The 15,166-nt window shown below is 46.5% G+C and overlaps 1 protein-coding gene across 1 annotated transcript in view; it reads left to right on the forward strand.

Moving 5' to 3' along the window:
* Positions 1–13,802, forward strand: part of GPA33 (glycoprotein A33) — a 19,255-nt gene extending 5,453 nt beyond the window's left edge. The window contains exons 2-7 of the mRNA XM_005283691.4: positions 3,730–3,881; positions 4,451–4,658; positions 5,387–5,545; positions 10,539–10,652; positions 11,214–11,337; positions 12,076–13,802. Coding sequence (XP_005283748.2) covers positions 3,730–3,881; positions 4,451–4,658; positions 5,387–5,545; positions 10,539–10,652; positions 11,214–11,337; positions 12,076–12,232 — 914 coding nt within the window. The 3' untranslated portion in view covers positions 12,233–13,802. The remainder of the gene's footprint in view (positions 1–3,729; positions 3,882–4,450; positions 4,659–5,386; positions 5,546–10,538; positions 10,653–11,213; positions 11,338–12,075) is intronic.
* Positions 13,803–15,166: the final 1,364 nt, after the last annotated feature.

Raw genomic sequence — 15,166 nt, forward strand, 5'->3', positions numbered from 1 at the left:
TCATAGGGAAGGTGCGAGTCGAGAGGGGTGGGTTCTTCTGAAGAAGGTCTATCAGGAGTGAGTGACAGAGAGGAGGGTGTGAGCTGAACCAAAGAGGAGAGCTACGTACAGTCAAAGGCAGAGTCCATTAGACAGGGCTTTCCCAGACTTTGCCATTGCTGCTGCCTCTCAGAGAGGAAATGTCTCCCAGAACTAGCTATTCCTGTCTACCCACAGCATGTCCCTAGTATACTGCAGGCCTTTACCTAACTCATCATAACGGATCCCGGCCTCACTTTCCTCGTGACATCCCTGCACTTAGGGCAGGCAGTGTGGTCTTTCTTCACCTTCGGGAGCACATGTTAACCCTCCACTCACCAACCCCGGGATGGAGCCTATACAGCTCATCACAAGGAGAAATTTGCTTTGCCATCTCTCTATCCCACGCATTAAATTCACTCGTGGGAATAATCTGAAGGTCTGACATAAGTAGCAGGGATGTGACTCAACCCTAATCTGCACTTAAAATACAGATCGACCTATCTATGTCACTGAGGGGTGTGAAAAATTCGCACCCCCGAGTGCTGTAGTTAATCTGACCTAATCCCCAGTGAGGATGCAGCTAAATTGATGAAAGTCCTATTTTATTGCCACTCAGCAAGGTAGATTACCTACATTGATGCAAAAACCCCTTCTGTCACTGTAGGAAGCATCTACACTATGGTGCTACAGTGGCACAGCTGTAGCATTGCAGCTGTGCCATTGCAGAGCCCATAGCGTAGGCATGGTCTGAGACAGGACCCAGAGCTGGCTCTCCTGCACTGCATCTCAACCACCAAGTGACCATCCTGGCACTCTGGGAAGGCACAGCTCTTCACTATCCCCCCATATGCTCTGCGACAGTATAGCCCTTCACTAGCCTATGTCACTGTCCCTTTTCACCCTATTCCTGAAGGGAGCCTGCCTCTACACTGGGAGTGCCTCTGCCCCTCCCGCATGCTAAGGTGAGGTAGTCAGATTCTGGTTTCGATCTCGTTCCTTCTCTCCTCTGATGACTCAGCAGTGTCATAAAAAAATAACAACCCGGAACTATGCAGAATAAAGCAGGTGTTTTAAAACACAGCTTCCTGGGGACACAAAGGTCATGGAGAACTGAGTGTAAAACAGAACGAGGCCTCCATATCCAAGACCCCTGCATTGTGCTCTGGAGAGAGTTCAGTTTTGACCAGAGTGGCATGGTTTTGTGCTCAGCAGACACAGCATTACAAAAAATCCATAATGTAGCTGCTTCACCAAACCACAGGAAAGGCCCCTCCCTTCTGCAACCTTCAGCTACCCTTCTCCTCCACCCCCTCACCGCCCTCCTTAAAGTCTGAAACAAGTAGTTCAGTACAGGAGGATGGCCAGTGTTTCCCTACCCATCTCCTCAGGCAGTTGGCCTGCTGTTGGGTCTGCACTCCCCCTCTCATGTCTGAGCCTCACTACTATTCCAGGGTTTCCCCTGTGCAGGGCATCATAGTGCATGTTACAAGTCTGAGAACCCCAGGGGACATGAGATCTCTCCCTGTGGTTCTTGCAGGAGAGGAAGGAATGATGTGATGTGCACTGAGGCTTCCCCTGTAAGCATGGCATGGAGTCACTCCAGAGCAGCCCCAGGGTAAAAGGGAGTAGCTGTGTGATCCAGCCAAGATGATGCTGAGCCCCACCACCACATCCCATGTAGGATCTGCTGGTGCTTCAGGAAGGGAGCGAAGGTTCATGATTGTACTGACTGGGGAGGTGGTGGTGGGTGGATGTGGATGTGGTTAAGGACTTTTTTTTTTTTTTTTTTGCACCTGGAAAAGGGGTTTCCATGTCAGCAGGACCGGCTCCAGGCACCAGCCCACCGAACACATGCTTGGGGCGGCACCTTGGGGCGGGGCGGCACTCGGGTTTTTATTTATTATTTATTTTGGTTCGTAGGGGCAGCGCTGGAGGGTTTTTTTTTTCCTGCGGCGTGCTGGGGGGGGGGCTTCTGGTGGCGCGGCGCTCAGAGGGGGGCGGGAGCTGGTGCAGCGCTCGGTTGGGAGGGTGGGGGCTTGGCGCGGTGCTCAGAGGGGGCCGGAGGTGTGGCGCTCGGATGGAGGGGCGGGGGCTTGGCGCGGCGCTTGGATGGGGGGGCGGGGGCTTGGCACGGCGCTCAGAGGGGGGTGGGGGCTTGACGCGGCGCTTGGATGGGGGCACGGGGGTGGGGGCTTGGCACGGCGCTCAGATGGGGGCGGGGTTTGGTGCGGCGCAGCGCTCGGAGGGTGTGGGGGCTTGGCGCGGCGCTCGGAGGGGGCGGGGGCTTGGCGTGGTGCTCGGAGGGGGGGCGGGGGCTGGCACGGTGCGCCACAGCGCTCAGAGGGGGGGCGGGGGCTTGGCGCGGCGCTCGGAGGGGGGCGGAGCAGCGCTGGGGAGGCGGGGGCTTGCGCGGCGCTCGGGGGTGGGGTTTCGGGCGCATGGTGCTGGGGGGGCGGGGATTTTGGCTGCGCGGTGCTGGGGGGGTTCAGTGGCGCGGTGCTCGTGGGGGGGGGTACGGTGGGGCAGGGCTCTTCTTTTTTGCCTGGGGTGGCAAAAAAGTTAGAGCTGGCCGTGCACGTCAGGGCTTGGACTGGTTCTCATTTACCCAAATCTGCTCTCCTCTCCCTATAATAAGCACAACTGAACATTACTGCTGCTTGTTTAAGCATTGCACTAACAGGGAAAATCGAGTCTGGTGGGTGACTGAGGGGAGGGATGGACATGGGGAAACAGCTCTGATTGCAAATCAACCTCCTGCTCTGATATCCTGGAGCAGATTCTCTAGCCTCAAACTGCTCACCTTACCTACCATCTATCACAGATTCTACATACTGGATAACTCCCAAGAATGTGCATCCAGTTGCTTATACCATGGGATATCCATACTGCAGCTAACTTAACTAACCCCTGGGGAAATAGTACGCTTGGGATCTACCCCCTGGGATTTCCAAGGAAATCCTGTGGGATTATCTAAACCAACCACTGGGGAATGAGAGCCTGAGGTCTGATAACCTGATGATGAGGAACCCACTCTGGGAATTAATCCAGACACAAAGCTGGGTTTAAGGGGAGTTAAGGTTGTGATCAGTAACTTCAGAGGGGGAAATATCACAAGAACATGGTCTTTGTCCCCAACGCTAACATACAGACCCCCCAAATTCACTGCTTAGGTTCAGTTTACAAGGAATGCAAATACGACAAGGTCCAGAAATGCACAGGTAAGGCAGCCAAACAACAGCAACTCTGGACCAGCCCCTCCAGAATACCAGCCAGCCACTTCCCCCTTGTCTGATAGTTTCCCCATGGCACAGCCACGTGTGGGTTTGGGATGTGTTTTTGCAGTAATACTAGCTTTGGAGACTTGGGCTTGGGTCAGGTCATTGAGGACTGCTGCTTGGGAGAAGACCTAGTCCACAGAAGGACTCTTCAGAAGAGAAGGTGTAGAAATAAGACCCAGCCTCTGGAGCATGATTCATTATATTGATTGGGAGTTGCCCGTGTGCTCAGTGCTGTGCAGACAGAGAGGAAGACACACTCTCCACCCAGTCTCAAGCAGACAGAGATGGTACAGTGCAGACTCATATGATACCCAGGGGTAGGGCCCAATCTACCCTGGTTGAGTGCAGGTCCCTCCTTAGTACCAAGAGAAGCACTTCTCTGATGGGGAGATTGACCGTATTTGTTTGTTTTTTGTCTCTCTCTCTCTAGTTCTGGTGACTGCCCAGGCCCTCACTGTGAATACACGCGTCAAGGAAGTAAAGGTAGCACAAGGGACTAACGCCACCCTCCCATGTGAATTCCAGACCACTGCTGCCACCAGCAGTGCAGACTTCGTTACCTGGAGCAAAACATCTCCGGAGGTAAATCACGAGATGCATGAGAGCGTATTGGGGATGATGGAGATGTGGATATCAAGGGTCCTCAGGCCGCTCTGTGGTGGAGGGTGAAGAAGCCTTCTGGGCTCTCTTTGGACTCAAGAGACCAGGGGTTGAGGTCTTGGTTGTCATCCTGACTCTGCCACAGACACTCATTGTGTAACCACAGGCAAGCAAATGGGCCTCCATGGTTCTCCTGGACCACTGAAGGATTGTGGGGAAGGAGCATGAAGGGATCTTTGTAGCCTCGGGGGGATTTAAGTGGCCTTCAGGGACTATGGGACTCTTCTTTGCCCTAGTATGTGGGGGATGGGGGTGGGGGGGAGGGAGGATGAAGAGACCCCTGCAGGATATGGAGATGAAAGTCTCCAGGCATTCTCCTTGGCCTCTAGGGAACAGTTTATGAGGGTATCTCTAGGAGACGAGGGAAGGGTAGGCCCTCTGCTTTTTTCCAGTTCCTGCTCCTCTTAAAATGTGCCAGTCTATGGTGTTAGCTTGAGGACACACATAGCAGAAAATAAGCTTGCTGTTTGGTGTCCTCTTCTCTATTACAGGAAGATATTGTCACAAGGTATTTTGATGGCCTTGAGCGCTATGGGCAGGGTTATAAAGATCGTCTGCAATTCCCTAGCACTCCAGGCACAGATGTCAGCATCACCCTCCGTGGGGTGACCATGGCAGACAACGGAACTTACAGATGCACTGTCCAACTGCGTGAAGATTTCCCAACTGCCTCTGCAAAGATAGATCTTTTGGTCCTTGGTAAGCCACTCTACCCCCTGAGTTAGTACAGATTCAATGCCCAGCTCAGTGACAGACAGCACTATGCAACAAGCAGGAAGTGATGTTGGTGGGAGTACTCTACCCTCTCAGTTAGCACAGCAATAAGAGAGAGAGCCAATGCCAGATATTTCAGAAGAAAGCATAAGCCATCCCCATCATGCACATAACTATACTATGCTGTACCCCAAGGGCAGATTCAGGCACCAGCCCAGGAAGCAGGTGCTTGGGGCGGCCAACGGAAAGGGGCGGCATGTCTGGCTCTTCGGCAGCAATTCAGCAGTGGGTCCCTCAGTCCCTCTTGGAGCGAAGGACCTGCCGCCGAAGAATTAAGCGGCGGTGGTAGAGCTTTTTTTTTTTTTTCCGCCGCTTGGGGTCGCAAAAACGCTGGAGCCAGCCCTGGGTAGGTTATCCTTTGATGATGGTGGAGGGGAAGTAACGTATATGTCCAAATATCTTATGATTAACTCCTGAACTTGGGTGGATGTGGGAGGGAAGGGCAAAGGGTAACAAAGCAGTGGAAGAGGCCAGAATTCATTCTAATTCTTGCAGGAAAATGGTATGAGAGAGACAAGTTCCTGGCTGGAAGGAAAACACACAGCTGCAGAAGATGGAGTGCAGGGATGTATAGAAAGAAATCTCAGCAGACCTCTCTGTATAACTGTGCCACACTGCATCTGCTTAGGCCATTCTCCCTTCTTTGCCTCTAGTGGCTCCATCCAAGCCAGAGTGTAAAGTCATAGGGACACCAGAATATGGACAGACCATCAACCTGACCTGCAACTCTCAACAGGGGTCTCCAAAACCTGAGTATACCTGGCAAAGCTTCAGCGTACTGAACCAGCCCCGACCACTGGTGTCAGCATCAGGTACGTGAGATGCAAGGAGGTCAGGCAATGGTATTCGCTGCAGATTGGGAGTTGAAACATTTTGGATTGAGGACTAATAGTGCATGTAGGCCTTCTGAGAAGGTCCTTTAACAAAACAGGACTTTAAAAGGTTATCCTCCTAGAGTGAGAAACACCTGTGAGTACCTGGGTGGCTGTCTGGAGCAGCAATGGGCAGTGATGCTTTCACCTCTAGGTCACTGATTCAAGCCAGCCAAGAGCCAACCAAAGTAATTACTTCCTAATGACCATTTGTAACCAGCAAAGTATTTCACACAGTTTCCCCCCCCCCCCCCGCCCAAGGCAATTCCTCTTAGTGGACCTGTCTATACCCTGCCACAATTGACACTTATTGACACTTACAGGAGCGAGGCCAAGGAACAAACCGGCCATGGAGGCCGAACTTTTCCACTCCGAGATGTAACCACCCAGCTCAGGGCTGAGAGCGGGTGGGATGGAGGCTGTCAGGACAGTATCTGTCACTAGCACGATAGTCACTTTATTTTAAAATAGTGTCAGAACAAAAGGAGTGGTTAAGCTCCTGAGAAGTGGGAGCAGGGAGGGATGTCTCTAAAGGAGAAGGGGGTGCCGCAGTTTCTCACATGCAGTCAGTCAGCAAACGATAGTAGCATATAACAGGCTCTTAGGCATTATTGCCAGAAACTGCCGTGTGTTTCTTGACCAGCTCCACAATGGAGAGTGGTTCTGTGTTTCAACCTGCCAGTTGTGGTTTCAGATCCAGTGCCGTGGTGTGGGTGCACAGATGAGCTGAATATGATCCTAGCTAGGTGGGGCACTCACATTTTACTCTCTGAAAATTGCTTGAGTTAATGCCAAGGAAAAAATCCACATGGAATCTCTTATTCACTTGACTGGCCACTGGGTGGTGCCCCTGCCTCAGACATGGTAGCTTTCGTCTTAGCTACTACAATGTATTTTCCTAAAGAGAACAGACCACTCTGAACTTTTCTGCCTTCATTATTCTCCTCCCCCCGGGGCAGGAGTTTGTTCTAGTCTCCTTGTATTTGATACTGATTTTCAGGGAAATGCTGTCCATTAAGGGTGCAGATGGAATTTCTCCCTCTGGGATTTAGGGCTGACGGTGGGAGGCTATAAAAGGAGTAGGACTGTCAGGGTAGCCCTATCCGTGAGCTGCTGGAATGTGTGTGTTGGGGTAATGCTGCAGGGTATGTGGAATTTCCTTGGAATCCATCCATTCTGACAATGGTGGGACAATTCCTGTTTTTCTCATTTGCCCTACATCTTTCCAACTTGGTAGGCTATTTATTTACAGATGTTTAAATTTTCCTAGGAATTTATCAGTGTTTATTACAAAAAATTAAAAACAGGTAAAATCAGTGCAGTAAAATTAAGTTCAGTTTTCTGGGTAAATATTGGGGTAAACCTGACTCTCTGTTCCTGGTTTGTATGTCTGAAACTTTCAAGAAACCATTACATTCTAAAACCCAGATAGTTTTTGTTTGTTTTTGACCCATGTTAACATGTAAAGTAGTTCACTAACTTATTTGCTTTGAATGCTGATAGCTATTTGTGTTATCTGTAAAGTTGGTGACGTATATGTGCTGGGAATGGGATTGACAATAGTACGCAGACCAGCCAGGTTGGACTGATTTAAAATCAAAGTAATTTAAATCATGATTTAAGCCACCACATGGAGAGCCTCAATTTAAATAATTTATTTTATTCAACTTTTCCACTTATACTTCAGTTATGGTCCAAAGAAAGGTGCATTCTCATTGGCTGATCTAACCATTAAATCATGTTGAGCCATTACACAGGATTAGGTAGATTTTTTTGCTACTTTGGAGGGTACAACACTATAACTACTATACATTTACTTAAGCAAATATATAGTTTAATATGTTAGATTCTTATTAATTGTACATTTTAGTATGTTAGAAAATGGTGACTGATATATTCTACTGTAATTTATTAGATAATTAACTTTTTGTTCATGATTTGTGTCAAGCTGCATTAGGATAGTAACTGGAATTTATTTAAATGCACAACTGCATATAAAATGTATTTTTATTAAACAAAATACGTCCTTAATAAAGTGCATGATCTACTGTGCCACATTTATAAAGCTTGACCTCAAAAGCTAAGATGTTTGCCTACAATTTTTTCTTTAAATAGAAAAGTAGCCTTTAACTCAAAGTTTTAGATAGAGGCTCATATATTCAATATATTTATTTGTTATTTAAATTTTTTAAGAGAGTATGATAAGTTTAGGGACTAACATATTTTGTATTAAATTCAGATTTCTTTTTAAACAGGTTTATTTAAAAAAAACTTTTTAAACAAAAACAAAATCCAATTTAAATTAAAAAATACATTTTTAAAAAAGTTAAAAAACCATAGATTTTCATCTGCTCTGACACCAGCGCTTGGATCTTGGTTCTTCTCTGGAAGGAGAAATGGCAGGTAACCAAGAAATGATCTTGCTTTTTAGAGCAGAAAGCTGAGTTCAGGGAGTTCTGGCACTTCCAAAATTGGGTGAAAAAAAATGGGTAAAAACCAAATAATGGCTTTTGTAAAACCCACAAATTTTTATGTTACAAAAAATTGATAAAAACTGGAAACGAAGAGCCTTACTCATAGGACATTTATTCTCTACTCTGTTCATTTTGGGGGTTACAACCCAGCACTGCACTATAGTGTTGAAAGCTGTAAACATTGTGATGCCAAAAAAATGACAGCCTAGACAGGGACACTGAGGGCACGTCTTCACTACCCGCCGGATTGGCGGGTAGCAATCGGTCTATTGGGGATCGACTTATCGCGTCTAGTGAAGACGCGATAAAATTGATCCCTGATCACTCTGCCGTCGACTCCGGAAATCCACCGCGGCAAGAGGTGGCAGCGGAGTCGACGGCGGCGTGGCAGTGGTCGACTTGCTGCCGTCCTCACAGCCAGGTAAGTCGACCTAAAATATGCAACTTCAGCTACGTTATTCACGTAGCTGAAGCTGCGTATCTTAGGTCGACCCCCCGCTGTAGTGTAGACATAGCCTCAGAAAAACGTCCGGGAGAGAACAAAGTCATCACTGACAAAAATTGCAGATGACACAAAAGTTGGACAGGAGAGGTAAATAATGAAGAGGACAGGTCACTAATTCAGAGTGATCTGGATCACTTGGTAAACTGGGTGCAAGCAAACAATATGAATTTTAATATAGCTAACTGTAAACGTATACATTTAGGAACAAAGAATGTAAGCCATACTTGCAGGATGAAGGACTCTATCCTGGGAAGCAGGGACTCAAAAGTTCGCAGTGGATAATCAGCTAAACATGAGCTCCCAGTATGCGGCTAGGGCCAAAAGGGCTAATGCGATCCTTGAATGCATAAACAGCAAATCTCAAGTAGGAGTGGAGAGGTTATTTTGCCTCTATTTCCCACTGGTGCGACTGCTGCTGGAATACTGTGTCCAGTTCTGGCGCTCACAGTTCAAGAAGGATGTTGATAAGTTGGAGAGGGTTCAGAGAAGAACCACGAGAATGATTAAAGGATTTGAAAACATGCCTTATAGTGCTTGAGCTCTTTGAGTCTATCTATTTAGCTTAAAAAAGAGAAGGTTAAGAGGTGACTTGATTACAGTCTGTAAGTACCTACATGGGGAAAAAATATTTAATGATGGGCTCTTCAATCTAGCAGAGAAAGGTATAACACGATCCAATGGCTGGAAGTTGAACCTAGACAAAAATATATCTTATTTCCAGTGTGAACTTAATGCTTAGAATAATTAACCATTGGAATAATTTACCAAGGGTCGTAATGTGATGGATTCTTCATCACTGACAATTTTTAAATTAAGACTGGATGTTTTTCTGTAAGATCTGCTCTAGGAATTATGTTGGGGAAGTTCTCTGGCCTGTGTTACGTAGGAGGTCAGAGTAAATGGTCCCTTTTGGCCCTAAAATCTATGGCTCTGTGAAAAGAACATGTATGTGAGAGAGCTGTGGTGCCAGATGATGTGCTTAAATATAGTTACTAAGCCCACTTTAAAAACAGGGAGCTGGCCCTTTTCCAACAGATGGTTGACAGGGGCCATCAGAGGAAAAAAACAGAATTGCCACTTAGGGGTAAAAATGGAAACAACCTGAATAAAACTAAGTTTATACAGAGGAAATGATAAGCTCTAATTTATAGTACTGAGCTCCACTCGCTCAGGGTAGGGAATGTGCAGCCTCATAGCACTCCCTGCCAAATACGATTTCTCCCCCTGGATTGTTTATACAGCCTGATCTGCCTTTGCCTTACTCTACCAGACCATAGTTTCCCACTAGCTCCCTCTACTGGCAAATAATTATGGCATTGTGACATCCTGAAAGCTGGTGGGTTGAAAAACTGTTACAAGACTAGTGTGTTAGCTCTTCAAACGGCCGTTTCTCTGAGCCAGCTGCTCTCCTGACAGTGATATAATCTGTGACAAAGCACACAAGGCTCCTGGCCATGTATAAAAGAGCAAGACAAACCTTTTCTGAACATTCACTCGCCCACAGCCCCACCCACAATGGCAAACAGCTGAAAATTAAATGTATTGCCAGTAGCCAAAGGCACGTTTCTATTTAGCCTTCCTTATGTCTCCCACTAAGAACCAGATGGAGGCCAAACTAATCTCACACAAATCACATAGGGTGACCAGACATCCCGATAATTTAGGCGTTTGCCCCGCGTCCCGACTGATGTTTGGTCGGGACACAATTTGTCCCGATATTTCGCAGCACTCGGTTTTTTTGCTCCACCGGCGACCCCCCCGCCCCATGTGTCCCAATATTTTCTTTCTCCCTAAAGTCACAAAACTAGCCAAAAACTGTAACAACTTTTGGTCATTCCCAACTTGGGATGGCTTTGAAGGGGCAATTTAGATGTGAAGGGCTCCTTTCCCCAATCCCTTCTTTGACCTAATTCTCTACAATTCTTTTATATTTTGGGTTTGTATTTTGCACCAGGACAACAGATAACTCTGAAGAATGTCTCTGCAGACACCTCCGGCTTTTACATTTGCACTGCCACCAACAGCGTTGGACAGGAGTTCTGCAACATGACAGTCTCCATTGTACCTCGTAAGATGCTACTGGCTGCTTGGTGGGTGGGGCAATAGAGGGGGGAAATGTATTCACAGACTAAATATAGGCAAGGGACTAAATGGGAGAGCCACTGGAGTGCAGATGAGCGTACCACCACCCCTCCAAGAACAGCCCCATTTCATATCTCCAAAACGAATTCCACTGCCCTGCTTGAAGTGCTCACATTTAGACCTGTCTGTAATAGTAATAATACTAAGGTTGTATCTAATTAGATATGGCCCTGAGCCAGAAAGTTAAGATCTGAACTTGATCAGAGTATGGGGGTGTTCAGATCCCATGGGTCTGTCTCCATCTCTGTTGAATCAATCACTCCTGCGGACCTGTCCCTGCTACCCATTGGTTCAGTGCAGAATCAAGAACAGTTGCTACAACTAAAAGAATGTCCAGATCCATCATTACGTGTCTGGCACCCCCAGAAGGGTGGTCAGGTTTGGTCTCTGATAGGTGTGAATCTGACCTGATTTGAAGTCATTCTCAATGCATGCTGGTTTGTTTTGTCAACTCTGCTGTGACTGTGTTTGGTCTTTCCCTCCATAGCATCCATGAACATTGCCCTCTACGCTGGAGTCATTGGTGGTGTAGTTGCTGCAATCATTGTCATCGGGATTTTGGCCTACTGCTGCTGCTGCCGGGGCAGCAAGGACAAGGACTACGAGATGACGTGAGTGTCTTTCCCCAGAAGAGTAGGTGGAATATATGAGGGATTCTGTGAGAGGGAGAATGAGCTCTCATCTTCTCTCTGCAGCATAGATGCTGGTGGAGAGGGACAATGATGTGGAAAATTAGCTGATGATGCATAGGTTTTATCTATTGCAAAGGTGAACAACTTAACGCAGGAGAGGAGAAGGCATTGTGCAGTCCCATCTTTGCCACTGCAGTTTGCCTCTCAGTTCTCCTTTACCAGACTGGTTCTGCTCTTATGGGCCCCTTTGTGATTGCTGGTGCATGATGTCTCTTAAGCACCATGCAGGGTGCAGGACTGAGCTAACAAGCCCAAGGAACCAATCAGGAACCACCTGTGGGTATCTGAAATTCACCTCATTTCTCCCCAGCCTCTGCAATTTCTGTTCTTGGGGGTCTGAGTGACCCTAGCCGCTCATACTCTTCAATCCAAAAATGAGGAAAGGGTCACTGCCCCTGTAGGGAGTGCTGTGGAGAGCTCACAGATACTCCAGTCTTTGCCTCTCCACACAAGTGCTGTAGGAAATGGGAGAAGGCAGTTCACAGCTACTCCAGCCCCAACAAGAAGCAGTGTGGGCCAGTGGTTCTCAAACTGAAGTCCAGAGAACATTCCCAGGTGGCCTGTGGAGCCACCTCTGTCACAGCGGTGAAAAATATTCAGAATGAAAGTTAATTAAAGCCAGCTAACATCTCTATCTATCCCTGGATAATGTTTTAGTGAGCCAGTAGATGGTGAGAAGGAGCCCGTCAGGATTCGGGGACCAGCTGAAGAAGAGATAGAGGATGAAGAGGAGGGGGAATATCGGACGAGTGGCAGGCCACAGATGCCACCCACCAACAAACCACGACTAGAGATTTCATATGCTGAGGCATAGTCACCACCAGAGTAGAAAAGGCAAGGAAGAGCTGACTGATTTAAGTAATACTGTTTACTCCCGAGTGGTCTGATCTCAGCTGTGGCTTAGACTGCAAGCTTCCAGGGACGGGGGTCCATTTCTTTAAATCCTCCTAGGAGGTGCCTAATGCACAGTAGGTACCACTATAAATAAATAAGTAAATAAGACACAATGTGGAACCAAAACTTGTTTCCCAGCACTAGAACCCTTGCTTCACCCACAGTCACCCACCTTTCCGCAGAAGGGTCCGTGTCAGGTTTATTTGGGGAGCAAGGGGCAAATCCCTCAATGCCAATTAGTCTGTATCATTAGATCCATGGAAGATTTCAGATTCATTAATTGAGGGTCACTGGGAAAGGGCAGACTGGTTAACTTGGGTACTTTGGTAAATGCCACAAGTTTCAGCCAATAGCATGCACTGTATAAGCCCACCGGGCACAAGCACAGTGGCATTACCCAGTATCGGATCGTTTTAACTTTAATTTGATTTTGGGAAGCAGGCTAGTTTAGAAAATGTCAGGTTTCTTCTTAAGCTTTCACTAAATGGGGCTTTTGTATATAATCAAAAATATATAACAAAAATATAGAACATGATTGCAGTTGATTGCCAGGAGACTCCGCTGGGAACAGCTATTGCATTGGTACTAATGGGATGTCTAAAAACAGCAGAACTGACCATTTGATCTTATTTTTTGTACTTGCAAAGCTTTTTTGTACTGTATAGACATTGTCTGCAGCAGCTGGACTCTAATCCATAATTGGCAGCTGGAAGGTCTAACAGCCAATCCTTCACCACCTCACTCCATTTGCCTCTGCACAGAACAGACCTGTTCCCTCCCAAAGGGATTCTAAATGTGCATTTTCATGTCCCATCCCAGAGTCCTCTATCCTCTGCTTACTCCTTAACTCAGAAACAGAAGGGGCAGACAGTGGACCATCTGCCCTTCACACATGTAGTGGTCAGGAGAAGGGAGAAAACATGGCAGTGAGTATCAGAGTGGTAGCCATCTTAGTCTGTGTCCACAAAAACAATGAGGAGTCCTGTGGCACCTTAAAGACTAACAGATTTATTTGGGCATAAGCTTTCATAGGTAAAAAGCCCACTTCTTCAGATGCACCTGGGTTTTTTACCCACGAAAGCATATGCCCAAATAAATCTGTTAGTCTTTAAGGTGCCACCAGACTTCTCGTTATTAACATGGCAGTTGGATCTTTTCACAGAGAAGGCTAGAAGAAAAATATCCTAATTTTTCTTCTAGTGCTGCCTGAAGGAAGTAAAGTACAGATCAATGCACTCAGCACAGAGTATCCGTGTTCCACACTATATTCAAAACTGTCACACATTCCCTCTTCCACCAGCAGTTTAGGGACTGGCATTTGCAAGTCCCAAAAAGATAGCTCTTCATTTCCCCATTACCATTCTCCTATCTCCTGCTTATGACAGAAGGGACAGTCTCATATTTTCCAAGAGGCTTTTACCATATTAATTTTGTATTGAGCTAGTTAAATTCTGTTTTTAAAAAATATGATAATAAATGTTTTTTATTGATTCAGTGTTATCCCTTTAATATTGTATTGTTCCTCTGCCTTCAGTGACTTTGCAGAACTCACAACAGCTGCTCAGGGAAACTTAGCCACTGTTAAAACAACAACAAAATCTAAAAAGTAAAAGAAGACACATCATAATAACACTGAAAGTCTCCCATTTTTTTCTAACATTTGAATATTGTACAGCATTTCCTGGGTCCTAAATTATGTAATCAGACTACCAAGACAGCACCTTTCTTTTGGCATTTATTTTATATCTGATACTTGGCAGAAATTTACAACGTACTCTTTGCAATTATTAGATCATAAGTGTACCTACCACAGCTGTTTTCAAAATATGTACAAAACCATCTCCTTGCACTGAAGAAGTAAACGTCTAACTCAGAAATGTACAGTTCAGATGCATGACAGCCAGTGACATAAGACATGGGCATAACACAGGAAGGCTTCATTTAAAAGTGGGTTTTAAAGGAGAGAACTGCAGAGAGGGTGTTGCACACAGGAACTGGGAAACTATTTCAAGCACAAGGTGCATAAAAAGACATGAAGCTCAGAAGAGATGCCAAAGGTGTTTTAGGATACAGAGGCATGTAGAAAGAAGAGGGGGCTTAAGAAGAAACAGGAGCAGAACTGTAGGTGAGGCAGAGTTACAAAGAACCTACAAGGTGAAGAGAAAGTATCTGAATTTGATGCACTGAGACAGGAAGCCAATGAAGGAACTAAAGAAGGAAAACTACAGCAGTAGCATTTCGCATACAGTTACAGTAGTCAAACAATGACCAAAGCTCGCAGCAATTATTTAGCAGTAGAGGGCAGAATGTGAAGGCCAGATTTTAGGGATATTGGGGGGGAGAGGAGGGGAGGGGAGTAGCAACAGGATCTAGTGAGTCTGGCTGGAGCAAGGCACAAACACGGGGGGGGGGGAAGAGGAGTCGAAGGCAATGCTGTGAGGCTGACGGACTGGCTGTCGTGGCTTGAATTGTTATATTAAACTGTAGTTTTCTTTTAAGTGAATTTGCCATTGTAATGTTGTTTCTGTTCATGGGCAATAACCGTTTACAACTGCCTTTTCAACAGGAAAGAATGCTGCAAATTATATAACAAGCTACCTATGTACTTTGGCATTGCCTCCTGTGGAAGAAAAGCTATCTATCCCACTGCTGCTACAGACCTACATCACCACTCTATTTTCCCTCAGACAGATTGTAGGAAAGTGCACTCACCATTGGTGCACCCCTTCATGGCTGGGCATGGCATCACAGGCTCTCCCTGTCTAGTGTCCCCTGCCAACAGCCGTTCATGCCTATTGGTGGTCCACTTCTTCTTGTAACTTGGCCCTCTGGCAAAGTCAGTTACATTTCCCAC

Source organism: Chrysemys picta, chromosome 1 (assembly GCF_011386835.1).
Source record: "Chrysemys picta bellii isolate R12L10 chromosome 1, ASM1138683v2, whole genome shotgun sequence".
Lineage (NCBI taxonomy): Eukaryota > Metazoa > Chordata > Testudines > Emydidae > Chrysemys > Chrysemys picta.